Source organism: Sciurus vulgaris (genome assembly GCF_902686455.1).
Source record: "Sciurus vulgaris genome assembly, chromosome: 9".
In the NCBI taxonomy this organism is placed as follows: domain Eukaryota; kingdom Metazoa; phylum Chordata; class Mammalia; order Rodentia; family Sciuridae; genus Sciurus; species Sciurus vulgaris.
Genome location: NC_136469.1, coordinates 144,562,463 through 144,576,842, shown reverse-complemented (window position 1 = coordinate 144,576,842; position 14,380 = coordinate 144,562,463). Strand labels below are relative to the sequence as shown.

Sequence of the window (14,380 nt, the reverse complement as noted above, 5' to 3'; positions counted from 1 at the left end):
AACATGTTGTAGCTTCTGTTTTGCGTGTTTTTGTGCTAATCTGGTATCCAGACCTATTTAGTAGAAACCAGTTTCTAGTGACTGGCTCTCCTTTTCCTGCAAAAAGGTGGGTCACACTTTTCTTTTTCATGTCTCATACTTTTTGATTGAAAACTGGTCTTTTAAAAATGTAGCAACTCTGCACTCTGACTTTCCCCTTGAGGACCGTTCATTGAGGTTTTTGCTTCTATGTGTTTTACTGTTTACCTTGGCTTGCATTGCACCGTCTTTCCCCACATTATGTGGCTGCTACTACCTCAGCTCATGTTTTTACTCCTTTTTGTTTGTTAGCTTAACTAAGAGGCGTCTCTCCTTTGGCTGCTTGGCTTATTGGGTCAGCTAATGATTTGGGCACAGTTCCACCCATGGACATTTAACACCCAAGATTTCAGTGTGTGCCAGAGCAGCTGTGTATAGGGTGGGAACAGTGTCTGCACCCAGCCAGCTCTCAGATCATCTGTGGTGGTTTCTTCCTCTGGGCTCTAAAGTCTTCCCTTTGTGTACACTGGGGTCTCCTGGTCAGCCAGCAGGTATGGGCAGCCTGAGGAGCCTTCCCCAGCTCTCTCATTTTCAGAATGTCCCTTGTACGGTTACGTCTCATCTGCCACTCACCCCAACCAAGACACCAGCCTCAAGCTATCAGGGCTGTAAACTTCTCTGCCCATTCTCTTTGGAAATGTCACCTTTGCTTGATATGATTGCCCTCCTTAGCAGCAGGGCAGGTTTTCTCCAGGAACTGCTCTGTTGATACCGCTGGCTACTGCCCACAAGCTGGGGTGGAAAGAGGGAAGGGCCCCAGACAAGAAAGCCAGATTCCTGTTCTTCACTGAAGTTGCAGCCAACTTACAAGAAGAAACACTTCTCAGTGTTTTGCTTTGGCTCATTTCTAGAGCCTCAGAATGACTGCCTTTGGCAGTAGTGCTCAGAAGGAAGATGAGTTGTCAGCCCTTCACTCCACCTTAGCCAGAATCATGCCCTTTGGCTTCCACGTGAAGATCTCCTTGCAGCCACTGATTGAGCATCAGGAACCCAGTGGAGCAGAGCCACACAGTGATCAGTTCTGCTTGTTCCCAGCTCCCTCTTGCACTGACATCTTTGTCAGGTCCTCGGTCTCTACTCAGTCAGGCACAGGACATAGACTGGTAGCTACTATCTCAGCAGACCATCACCTGGGAATGAGGTGCCCCTCTCCCCTCTTTACAGCTTCCTCAGACCCAGTCGATGGGGCTTCTTTCCCCTCAAGGGGGGCCATGGGCACCTCACAGTGCTAGGACAAGCCTGATCCAAGAAGAAGTCTTCTTGTTTGCTTCATAGTTGCTTGGCAGATCATGGCTGGCTTTAACTTAATTCATAATATTTTTAATAATGTTTTTGTATTTTTTATACCTTCTATTTTTTTAAATTTATTTATAAGGGTGCCGAGGATCAAACCCAGTGCCTCACACATGCTAGGCAAGCACTCCTCCACTGAGCCACGGACCCCAGCCCCTTTGTTTCATATTTAAACCAGCACTTTGTTTCTTTCCTTTTAGGCTGAACAACCTCCAAATACTTGTGAATGTCATGTTTGTAAACAAGAAGCCTCTGGGCTGACAGCATCAGCCGTGACAGCTGGAGCCCTTCCTCCTGGCCATCAGTTCCTGAGCCCAGAGAAGCCCACACCCCCTGCGCTGCACCTGTACCCCCACATCCATGGACATGTGCCTCTGCACACAGTCCCACACCTGCCTCGCCCTCTCATCCACCCGACCTTGTATACAACACCTCCCTTCGCACACAGTAAGGTAAGCTGAACCAGAAGGGCCTGAAAGCTCACTCACCACTAAGATCGTGCAAGATTGCTTATTTAAACAGTGCATAAACTGGCAGCTTGTACAGAGCAGCGTCTGCTCTTGATAGGAAGGTCTGTGAATGTTTACTTTTACCATGATCTCTCAAGTGCTTACAATTTTGAACCTTAACATAGTAAAAAATAATCATAAAGGTCATATTTATGCATTCACAGGTAACTAGAATCTAGAGTTTTCAGGTGCTACGGCTAGCTGGTTAAACTTGGGGCACTTCACATGAGTTCGCTTTTCTCCTTATGGCCTCTAGGGCCTGGCTCTTTCTTCGTGTGATAGGCAAAAGCCACTTGAACACCAGTGCCTCTGACCTTGGGTGGCTCTGCAGGGTCTAAGTGAGTATGCTTCCTAGCCTGACAACTCACCAGCCTACAGAGAAACTGTAAGGGCAGTGTTGTAGAAAATCATATCACCCTAAAGTTGTTGAGAGAGAGCTGAAGAGCATAGAGGCCCCAGAAACCAGGTGTGCTAGGAAGGAGCTCATTCACAGCACATAGCAAAGCTCTAGAAAATGCTTGTCTTTATGCGTTTCTTCTTAGAGAACCCTGTGAGTGTATTTTTGCAGCAACCCAGTTGCTTTCATTCTTTATACCTTAGGTAGCTTTGCCTCTAGCTGTTTGGAACTTACCTTTGTTGACTTGCCATAATTTTGGTTGTTCTTTGTTTTTCTTTATACCCGTTATTCTGGTTCAAGGGTATCTCTGATCAATTAAAAAATAGTTTTCTGCGAACTCCACTGATGTATTATTTAAAACAGTGATCCTCAGCAAGAAGAGAAAAGGAAGACATGGCATGAAATGGTCTGCTCAGACTGCATGCATGCTTTCTCCTCCAGGAGTTTACTGCTCAGGGGTGTGTTTAGCATGGCAGTAGGTTTCTCCTGTGTATGCTGGGGAGGGATTCAGGTGGGAAAGTTATGCTACATGCTTAGGAAAGAGGATAATAGTTTTGTTGTGTTCTGCTATTACAAGTCCTCAGCAGCTATTCAAATTCATGCTTAAATTTTGTTAAATTGAGTATTGTTCATTTTGACCATTTAATGATGTCTTTATTCACAGAATGCTTTTCAGAGCATTTTTCAGGTGTGTGGTAAAGCCAAGCTATTTTCGTGTGCACCCTATTTTCTTCTGGGTGAGTATGTACAGTTAGGAAGCCATCCACTCCTTCTTGCCTTCCCTAGTCCTAAGAAAAGATTATAGAATGTTCCTTTATATATTTTTGGTAGTTAAATCTATTTAAGAATTAGTTTCTAAAAAAAGTCATGTGATAAAATTGGTCATTCCCTGGATTGGGGATGTGGCCTAGCATACGCAAAACCCTGGGTTCAATCCCCAGCACTGTTTTGTTTTTTTGTTTTTGTTTTTGTTTTTTAAAGAAAAGGAAATTGATTATTCCCACTGCTCATTAGGACAGTGTATAAAAGCCTGTTCTTTTCCCTGACATTAACCTTTTCTCAGGAAGTTATAGGTAGTTTGTACAAGAGTAAAAGAAGAACATTTTTAGGACCATCAACTGTATCTAATACCTGTTCCTTTGCCACCTGCTAGACTTTAGTGCCATAGATAAATGTGAGAAATTCATGCATAGAAAGACTAAATATAGAGGTCAAGTCAAATGTGCTGGTGGCCATGTAGAAGCTTAGAAAGTTGTAGAAGACATTTTTCAACCACTTTGCTGTTAATATCAAGATTATTCACTGATCCATCTTAACTGATGCTTTAGTTGGAGACCCTTTATTTGGAGACATAAGATGCACTTGACACTTCAGTTGTCCTTGGTATGGAAATGTTTGTGTTGTTGTGCCAGGTCTTACAGAACTAGTTTGTTACTTACTTGGATGCTGCAGGTATAGCTGTACTTAAGGTGCATATTGCGTTAAGAGCCCATGGGAATTGATAGAGGCTCCTGCTGGAGAAAGAGCTAGCTGTTAAAAGGCTACAGACTTAATCAGGAGGATTGTTGTGTGTGGTGTTCCCAACCCAGTAAGAGGCACAGAGTGGGTGCCAAATGTGGAGAGGCTCTGACCTGCCTCTGCCTCTGCCTCTGCATCCATTTTTGTATGGTGAGTTCTGCTGTAGTGAAGTCACAGAGGGTGCCTCTAAGACTTGAAGGCACAGTAGTTGTAATTCTTTTACAACTACTTGGCCACTGTGGGTAAATATTAAATACCCAAAATATTTATGATGAATACTACAGAAAATTAATTTTCTTGAAATTAAAATATTGAATACTAATTTCTATTTTCAAATGTCTTCATACCATTGATATATTTAATTTATATGTTGAAATGTTCAAGGTAGTTGCAGAAGAAAATATAGTAATGAAATACTAGAAAAAAAAATAAAAAATCTGGGTGCCAGGGCTTTAATTTCTAAATATGTGAAGATTTTCCAACTATCTTTCCATTATTGATTTCTACTTTAATTCCATTGTGGTCTAAGAGCACACATTGTATGATTTCTTCTTTTTTTTTTAAACAGTGCTGGAGATTGATCCCAAGGCCTCATGCATGCTAAGCAATTGCTCTGTTGCTAAGCTACACCCCCACTCCCAATTTCTACTCTTTTGAACTTACAAAAGTGTGTTTTATGGCCCAAAATGTGTTATCTTTTGGTGAATGATCCCTGTGAGCTTGAGAATATGTATTCTGCTGTTGGATAGAGTAGTCTATAGATGCCCATTATATCCAGTTGATTGATGATGGCATTGAGTACAACGATATCCTTTTCTGCCTACAGGATTGGTCCCCTTCTGATAAAGGGTATGAAGACTCCAGCTGTGGCAAGGGATTCCTCTGTTTTCTTCTGGCAGTTCTATCAGTTTTGCTTCACAAAATTTGATGCTTTTAGTTAGGGACTCACATGTTAAGGATCACTGTGTCTTGGAAAATTGACCCTACATCACTACATCACCCTTCTTTTTCTCTGAAGCTTTCGTTGCCCTGAAATCTGCTCTGTTTGGTACTAATGTAGTTTCTCCAGCTTTTTTGGATTAGTGTTTCCATGGTATATCTTTCTCTATCCCTTTACTTTTTTGTGTGTGATAAAAAGTGCATAACATAAAATGTACCATCTTAACCATCTTGAAGTATTCATTTCAGTAGAATTAAATACATTCATAACATTGTGCCCTGTCACCACCGTCCATCTCTCTTTTCATCTTGTAAAACTGATGTTTTTTATCCATTAAACAATAACTTCCTTTCCCCAATAACTGGCAGCCAGCATTCTACTTGCTGTCTCTGTGATTGTGACTCTCTAAGTACCTCATGTAAGTGAAATCAGACAGCAGCTATCTTTTTCTGATTGTCTTATTTCACTTAGCATAATGTCCTCAAGGTTCATCCTGTCAGTGTGTTGTAGAATTTCCTTCCTCAACAGCATTCCATTGTATGGATGCACCAGATGTGCTTGTCATCAGTGAACGCTGGGGTTGTTTCCTCATGTTAGCTATTGTAACTAATCCTGCTGTGAACATGGGTATACAAATATTTCTTTGAGACTGATATCAGTTCTCTTGGGTATATGCTTAGAAGAGAAATTGCTAGATTATATGGTAATTCTCTTTTTATAGAAATACGGTAATTCTATTTTTAAAATGTTTGAGGAATTCCCATACTCTTTTCTATATTGGCTGTACCATTTTGCATTCTTACCAACAATATATGAGAATTCCAATTTCTCCATATCCTCACCAACACCTACTTTTTGGTTTTTTTGTTTGTCAGTGGTTTTTATTTTGTTTTTGAGATAGGGTTTTGCTGTTGCTCGAGCTAGCCTCAAACTCCAGAGTTCAAGCGATCCTCCAGCCCTCAGCTTCCTGAATACTGGAACTTGAGGCATGTATCACAGTGCCTATATTCTATTTTCCATTTTTTGGACAGCAGCCATCCAGTGGGTGTGAGGTGATATGATATTATAGTTTTGATTTGCATTCTTTCCGCCCCACATGCAGTACTAGAGTTTGAACCCAAGACCTTACATTTGCTAGGGAGATGCTCTAAAACTGAGCTACAGCCCTAGCCCATGGCCATTTTTAAATCTTTTTGGCAAATTGTCTATTTGATTCCTGTGCCCAATTTTAATCAATTTTAGCAGTTCTCTATATTCTAGATGTTAACCTTTTATCAGGGTATGACTTGCATATATTTCTCTACCATTCTGTGGTTTGCATTTTTACTCTGTTAATAGTGTCTTTTGATGCATATTTTTAAATTTTTTCATGAAGTCCAGCTTGTATATTTTTTTCTATTATTACTTTTGACTTTGGTGTTACATCCAAAAAATTGTCAATCCAATGTCATGAAGCTTTGGTCTTATATTTTCTTCTAAGAATTTTATTGTTTTAAGTTTTACATTCAGGTCTTTGAATCAGATTGAATTAATTTTTAGGTATGGTGTTAGATAAAGGTTCAATTTTATTTCTTTCCATGTAGATATTCATTTATTTTCAGCCCATATTTTTTAAAAACTGCCCTTTTCCCCGTTGAATGATCTTGGCACCCTCATCAAAAGTTATTTGTGGGCCGGGCACAGTGACCCATTCCTGTAATTGCAGCAGCTTAGGAGGCTGAGGCAGGAGGATCCCAAGTTCAAAGCTAGCCTCAGCAACTTAGTGAGGCCCTAAGCAAATCAGTGAGATCCTGTCTCTAAATCACATTTAAAAAGGGCTGTGGATGTGGCTCAGTGCTTGAGTGCCCTTGGGTTCAATCACTGGTACCAAAAAATAAAAATTAAAAAAAAAAAAATTATTTGTGAGAGTTTATTTCTGAGTTCTCTGTCTCATTCCATTGACTTGTGTGTCTGTCCTCACTGCCAGTACCACACTCTTTTGATTACTGGAGCTTTATAATTCTTTGAAATCAGCAAGTACAAGTCCTCCAGTTATGTTTTCTTTCAAGATTGTTTTGGTTATTTGGTCCTTTTAGATTATATGTGCATTTTAGGGATGGGTTTTCCAATTTTTGCAAAAATTAAAAAATAAAATTATTGGGATTTTGATAGAAATTATGTAGAATCTGAAGAAAACTTCAGGTAATCTGGACATTTCAGCAATTTTGAGACTTCTTATTCATGATTAAAATATATGTTTTCATTTATTTATGTCCTTTCTGCAGTATTTTAGTTTTCATTGTATAAATCTTTCATTTAAGTATTTTATTCTTTATGATGCTATTGTGAATGTAGCTATTTTTGTGTGGATTTTTTTTTCAGATTGTTCATTGTTAATGTATAGCAACAGAACTGATTTTTTTTTTTTTTTTTTTTTTTTTAGCTGAGAATGGACACAATATCTTTATTTATCTATTTTTTTGTGGTGTTGAGGATCAAACCCAGTGCCTCACATGTGCTAGGCAAGTGCTCTACCACTGAGCTGATTTTTGAGTATCAATTTTGTATCTTGCTACTTGACTGAATTCATTTATTAGAGCTCATGGTTTCATATGTATGTATGTTTATGATTTTCTACATATAAAATCAAACCATCTTCCAACAGATTTATTTTACTTCTTTCCAATTTGAATGCCATTTCTTTTTCTTGCCTAATTACTCTAAGATTTATAACACTTTGCTGAAGGAAGTTGTAAAAGGACATACCTTGTTCCTGATGTTTGAAGAAAAGCTTTAGGTTATTTGCTGTGGGAAAAACACAGTTGGCTTCTATTATGTTGAGGTAGTTTTCTTCTATTAGTAATTTGTTGAGTCATTTGTGTTTTGTTCCCTTTGTTCTGTTAATGTGGTATATTGCCCTGATTGATTTTCTTATGCAGAGCCATTCTTGCATTCCAGGAATAAGTCCCACTTGGTTAATGTGTATAATCCTCTTAATATGCTGCTGAATTAATTTTGATAGTATTTTGTTGAGGATTTTTGCAGCAATATTCAGAAGGGCTGTTAGTCTATAGTCTTGTCGTAATGTCTCTGCGTGACTCTGCCACTTAAGGTTTTTTAAAAAGCTTGAGAAAGATTGTTCTTAAAATGTTTGTAAAGCCATCGGATCCAGGGTTCGTCTGTTTGGCAATTTTTCATGACTGAGTCCATATCCTTACTAATTATATGCCTATCTGATTTTTCTATTTCTTGATGATTTTTGTCTTGATAGGTTTGTTTCTCTAGCAGTTTTTCTCTGCATTATCCACTATATTGGTACATCATTCCTGTTATTTATAATCTTTTCTATTTCTGTAACATCGGTACACGTGTCCACTATCATTTCTGATTTTAGTAATTCGAGTCTTCGTTCTTTATTTGTAGTCTGTCTCATTAAGGTTCTCATTTTCAGTTAAAGGTTGGTCTTTCCCAAGAATAATTTTTGAGTTTCACTGATTTTTCTGTTTTCTCTCCTCTGTTTCCTATATCCTTGCTCTAATTTTTTTTTATAACTTTATTTATTTCTTATATGTTGCTGAAGATCAAATCCAGTGCCTCACAGGTGCTATGCAAGTGCTGTACCACTGAGCCACAACTCCAGCTCTCGCTCTAACCTTTTCTTTTTTTTTTTTTTTTAAGTCTTAAATGAACACAATGCCTTTACTTCTTCATTTATTTATTTCTTATGTGGTGCTGAGGATCAAACCCAGTGCTTCACACATGCTAGGCAATCACTTTACCACTGAGCCACAACTCCAGCTCCTTCGCTCTAATCTTAATTTTTTCATTCCTTCTGCTAGTTGTGGGTTTAGTTTGTTCTTTTTCTAATTCTCTTTAATGATTAAAGTGAGTTTGCTGATTTGAGATCTTTTTTATTTTCCTATTTTTATTTTTGCAGTGCTGGGGATGGAACTCAGGGCCTTGAGCACTCCCACCACTGAGCTGCACCACCTGCCCTTTGTCTTATTTTTTTAATGGGAGCATTTATTGCTATAAGTTCCCCTTTAGCTCTTGCTTTCTCTGCATCGCATACATTTTGTTATATTGTGTTTTCATTTTCATTCATCTCTAAATATTTTCTGATTTGCTTGTGATTTCTTCCTTGATCCACTGGTTGTTTCCATTTCTACTTTTAACTTCTAGAATCTCTAAAGTAGGGTTCTTGTAGATGTAGTTGGGTTGTCTTTGTGGTACACTGCTTCCATCTTTTCATTGATACATTTATACCATTTACATTTAAAATGATTTTCTTTTCCTTTGGGTTTTTTTTCTCCCTCCTTAGGAAAAGTGATAATTTAGGATGTGTTTGGATTAATATCAATTGTGCCACTATTTTCTATTCATTAGCAGAGACTTCTTTTTCCTTGCTCACCCCTGTTGCCATCCCCTGCTCTACCCCAGTACTGGGGATTGAACCCAGGGCTCTACCACTACGCCACACCCCAGCCCTTTTTATTTTTTTATTTTAAGACAGGGTCTCACTAAGTTACCCAGGGTGGCCTTGAGCTTGGGACCCTCCTGCCTCAGCCTTCCAAGTTGCTGGAATACAGTGTACCACTGTGCCTGACTGTCTCTTTGCTTTTAATTAATCATTTTATGATTTCATTTCATCTCCCTTAGTGTATCAGCGATGCTTATCTTTTTAAAAACATTTGCAATTTCCCTGGAGTTCACAATCCATATTGTTTATTAAGTCCCTTTTTGGCCAGCACTGTTGAGTGGCACTTGAGGACAGGTAGCTGTAGCAGTTTCCTCTTGTCCTCCTGACAGTGTTGCTGTTGCTCTCACTGTCCATTACTTGCTCTCCCAGGACACAGTTGCTGTCACTTCAAGCAAAGTTATCTTTTAGATCAGTTAATAAGACAAAAAGAAGGTTTCATTTTCCCTTTATTTATTATACTCCTTTCTACACGTCAGTCCAAGCATCTGGCCTGTATTAATCTCCTTCTGCATGAAGAATATCTTCCAGCATTTCTTGCAAGGCAGGGCAGCTGGCGATGAGTTTCCTCAGTCTCTGCTTGTCTGAGGAAGTTCAGATTTCTTCTTTACTTTTGTAGAATCATTTTGCTGGATACACAATTCTAGGTTGGTGGGGTGTTTTGTCTTTGTTTTCGTCATTCCCATTTTAAATATATTCACCCTGCTTCTCCCTTGTTTGCATGGTTTCCCACAAGATGTCCTTTGTAATAATTTTCTTTGTTTGGTGGGTTCTTCCATCCTGCCCACCCCTGGCTGCTCTCAAGATTTCCTTTTGTCTTTAGTTTTCTGCAGTTTACATCTGATAATGCCTACATTTATTTAGTTTTTGGGGTTTTGTACTTGGTAGTCTCTGAGCTTCTTGGATGTTTGGTGTCTTTCATTAATTGTGCAGTTTTTGGCCATAATTACTTGAAATAATTACCCCTTGCCCCCCAGGAGTTATAGCTTCTGAAATTGTCTTAGTTCTTGGATGTTTTGCTGTTTTGATGGTAGGTTTTTGTTTGGGGATGTTTTTTATTTTAACTTGTGTTTCTCTTTGCATTTCAGTTTGAGAAGTTTTCATCAGCAAAGCTCGAAGCTCTCTGTGTCTTTCCCTGCTGTGAGCCCCTCGCAGACTCTCTTGGTGCCTCTTGCAGGGTCTCCATTGCCAGCATCCCTCCCTTATACTCACGTGGCCCCTACCCTTGGAGCCCACAGCACCCTCCTCGTGTGAGAGACCTGCCTGACAGTGTCCTTCATGCTCCCACCACGTTCCCTCTGCAGTCTTGCTGTCTCTCTGAGCTCCTGAGGGGAAACGTGAGATCTCACCTGCTCTTTGTACCTGAAAGCTCTGTTTCCCATCTCTTCTCTCAGTCATGTGTTCTGAGTGGTTTTTGTTTTTTGATTGATCTACCAGTTAAATGATACTCTAACGGTATCTCTATAAGTCTTAATTCCAGATGTAATTATTTCTAAGTTTCATGTTTTTTCAAATGTCTCGCTTTTTATATTCTTTTTTCTTCTTTTTCTTCTCTCTTCCTTCTTTGTTCCTTTTTTTCATTTTATTCCCTTCCTCCCCTCCAACCGCTGAGCTCCATCCCCAGCCCCCTCTTTTTTTATTTTGAGATATAGTCTTGCTCCTCTTGCTGAGGCTAGCATTGAACTTGTGATCTTCCTGCTTAGCCTCCTGAGTAGCTGGGATTACAAATGTGCACCATTGTGTCCAGCCTCCTCTTTTCTTTCTGTACGTATTACACGCACAATTATTCTGTGTGCAGATGAATCCCAGATGCTCTGAATTTACTTTTGTTGTTTCTGTGACATCATTCAAGCATGCCGGTTTCTTATATGGATAGTTTTTATCTTGAGGTCAGGTTTTATGTAGCTTCCTCTGTGAGACCCCCAAGGCCCTGACTAGAAGACACCTTCCTTAAGAGAGGGTTCCCCTCTGCCGATGCCAGGGTCCAGCACAGTGCTGACCTTTGAGGCCCTTCTCTGTAAAGTCCAGCTTATCTAGGCCCCACATCAGTCGGTCTCTGGGCCCATGTTGTGCCCTCAGGTCAACCAACATCCCTTACCTTCATCTAGGACCTTCTTGGCACTTCAGGTGTCCTTTACCTTTGTAATTGCGGTTGGCTGTTTGTTTCTAGAATGTGATTGTGCAGATAGAGTCAAGTAGTCTTTGTCTCTTACCTGACAAAGCCCAGGCCTGGGGAGGAGCAGCCTGGAGAGAAACGAAGAAAGGCAGAGGCAGGAGGGCAGGTGGTGTGTGCCTGAGCTCCTTCTTAGAGCACGTTTTCTCCTGCTGGCCCACATGGTCTGGGGTGGTAGGTTGCCTCTTTGTGGGGCCAGAATTTGTGCTGGAAACCAAGACTCCCAACTCTAAATTCTGTCCTTTTCATCCAACATGAGGAATGTTTGTAGAACAATCACCTTACTAATAAAGGAGGGTCCTGGCCCTCTGAGGGAGTTCAGTGCCTTGTGTGGAACCTGTTGAGTGGGGTAGCTGATCATGGTGCTGAGGTTGCTTTGAGCCTTATGCGCAGCCACTGCAGAAGTGTTTAATACAGTCAAATCACGGCAAGCCTTCTTTCCACTTCATTCTAGGCCCTTTCCCAATATAGTAATTGTTCCATAAACCATTTCCAAGTATAGTGCACATTCAGGTTTAGGTAAAAAGACTGTGTGGAGAGTAGGGCCATAAATAGACTGTCATTTTGGGATTGTGTTATATTTGACTTGTATTTTATTTAAGAGGCAGTATACAGGTCTACCAACCTGAAAACTAGCAAGACCAAGGTAAAGGTGGTCCTTTTGCGCCTTTTCCATCTCTGGAAAGAGTGTTGAAAGACCTCCATTAGGCAGAAACAAAGAAAGAGGTGCTTATCTTAACTTCCGTGTTAAATGGGATGTCATTGGAATCCCCTTGGATGTGAATGCAGAGGAAAGACCCCTGCATTTAACAGTCTCGTCTTCCTTCTGCTCTCTTGGCTCTTTGTCCTTTGCGCCCTCGTCCTGGAGAGTACAGGCTGGGTGCCCAGCTCCTAGGTACGCTTGAAAGCATGCTTAGTGAAGGTGTCTATTTGTGCTAGAGCTTTCACTTAAAGCAAAGATTTCCTTTCCTGTGGATTAATTATTTTGTGTCAAAGTGGAGAACAAGTTCAAAACTTCTAGTAACTGAAGCTTTGTGGATTTGTGTAAAGAGTAAAGTCATTATCCACATTTTGAAAGACCTACTTTATAGTTAGATTGTTGGTGTAGTTATCGGGGCATTGCCCAGAATGATCTGGCTGACAGACAACTACTTTTTCTGAAAGAAATCCTTAAGCTCTCTTGTGTGAAAACAATGGGGGAAAAAATACAACTTTTTTGGTTCCTGATTCCCCTTCCTTTTACCCTCCTCTCTATACCTGGGCCTGTGGCTTGAGTAGGAGGGCTTCTGAAGAAAAGTGTAAGTAGAATGTGTAGGATCATCATTGTGTGCTTCCAATATTAGTATTGAACATGCATTTCCTTAATCTTCTAAACTGCATTCTGCTCAATAAACATTTATTGAACACCTAGTATGTGCCAGGCCCTGTGCTACATTCTAAGGAAACCAAAATCAGCTAATCCTGGTCTCAGTCTGAAGAGAAGATAAAAACACAATCAAAATAAAACATCAAAATGCTCTGGCATCTGTGGATGCAGGTAGAGAAGTAACGCTGGAGAGGGAAAACTGAATCACCTGGGGCTGATGTCACAAAGCAGGGGACACACTGAACAAGAATTATGTGGACGCAAGAATGGAAAAGGTCAGGGTCAGCCAGACTCAGCAGAGGTGAAGCCAGACAAACAGCTATGTCTGAGGAAAGTCTCAGGAAGCACTTAAGTGGCTCAGAACCCTGAAGGTGCTTCAGTGGCTCTGAGCTCACTTGCCAACACATCTGGAAGCCAGCTGTGAGTACAGAAAAAGCAGACCAGTTTGTACCTGGCAGGTGTTTCTGCCCCTTGGCAGAAGGTCCCCAAGACTGTTTTTTTATCAGCAAAGTAGCTCTTAACTTTTCACTACTTTGTAGAAGCTGGGGTCTGTTGGTTGTTCTCCTTGCTCTGTGCTCCCGAGGCTCCCCAGCTCGAACAGCTAGTTTGGGCCCTTGCTTTCAAGTCCTGAGTGTCTGCTGCGTCATGCTCCCCCTCTGCCTCCTTGAGCCCCCACAGGTCAGTAGATGCACTGAGCTATGATGGTGGCCTGAGTAGTTACTGCCCACATACTCCCTGCTCCAAAGCCTGTGGAAGAGTGGGAACAGCTGGTAGGTTTGGTCAGTCAATAGTTTGTTTCTAGGAACCATAGTCTTAGAAAATGATAGTAATTCTACTTCACAACCACCAAGTGCTTACTGACTGCAGGCCAGGCAATGTGCGAAACTTTAACCAAAAACCCTGGAGATGAGAAAACTAAAGCACAAAAAGATTGAGTGATTTGCCTGAGGTCACACAGCTAGTAAACAGGAGGCTGAGATGGGGCTCAGTTCAAATCCAGCTCTGTCACTGACCACGCTGCTCATGGTGGAATCAGGACCAGTAATTCCTGCACTAGACGCTCATTTGTGCTGATGTCTGACACCTCCGAAATTCTCCTTTCCTCCCTCCTTCACATCTTTGCTTCATCATCCCCATCTCCCCATCTCACTGCCTCAGCACCATCTCTCCTTTGGTTTATCCACTGTATTGTCACAGTGCTATCTTTCTGTTAAACTGCCCAGATCATCTCCCTTGCTGCCTGAGACCTTCTGTGGCTTCCCTGCCCATTCAGGATGGAAGCCACACAGTTACCTTTTACCATGCTGCTGCCCACCATCCTGGAGCCTGTGGGGTGTGATGCTGTTGTCCACATACATGCCTGTCCCTATGCTCTGTCCCCCTTCCCTTCCTCCATCTGCCCCAACCAGGCCCTCAGGATTCTGCCAAATCATCACCTGCAGTTGGGATCTAAAGCCTTCTACCTGAGTGTCTAGGGTTCGCTGTGGCTCATTTCTGCACCCTGCAGGGTGGGATAGCCAGGTGTCCTTCCAGCATCAGACCTGTAGCTCATCCAGGGTGAGGTGGTGCACAAGTGGACACCCACTCATTCCAGTCACTCCTCAGTCCTGCTGAGGTAACACACAGTATTGCCTGTCCCTTATGGAGCGT

General features: G+C 41.2%; 1 protein-coding gene across 11 annotated transcripts in view; it reads left to right on the top strand.

The window, feature by feature from the left end:
- Positions 1-14,380, top strand: part of FAM193A (family with sequence similarity 193 member A) — a 154,299-nt gene that overhangs the window by 104,047 nt on the left and 35,872 nt on the right. For all 11 annotated transcript variants that reach the window (XM_079154370.1, XM_079154369.1, XM_079154378.1 and 8 more), the window contains one exon: positions 1,572-1,823. In XM_079154370.1, the coding sequence (XP_079010496.1) occupies positions 1,572-1,823 (252 nt within the window). The remainder of the gene's footprint in view (positions 1-1,571; positions 1,824-14,380) is intronic.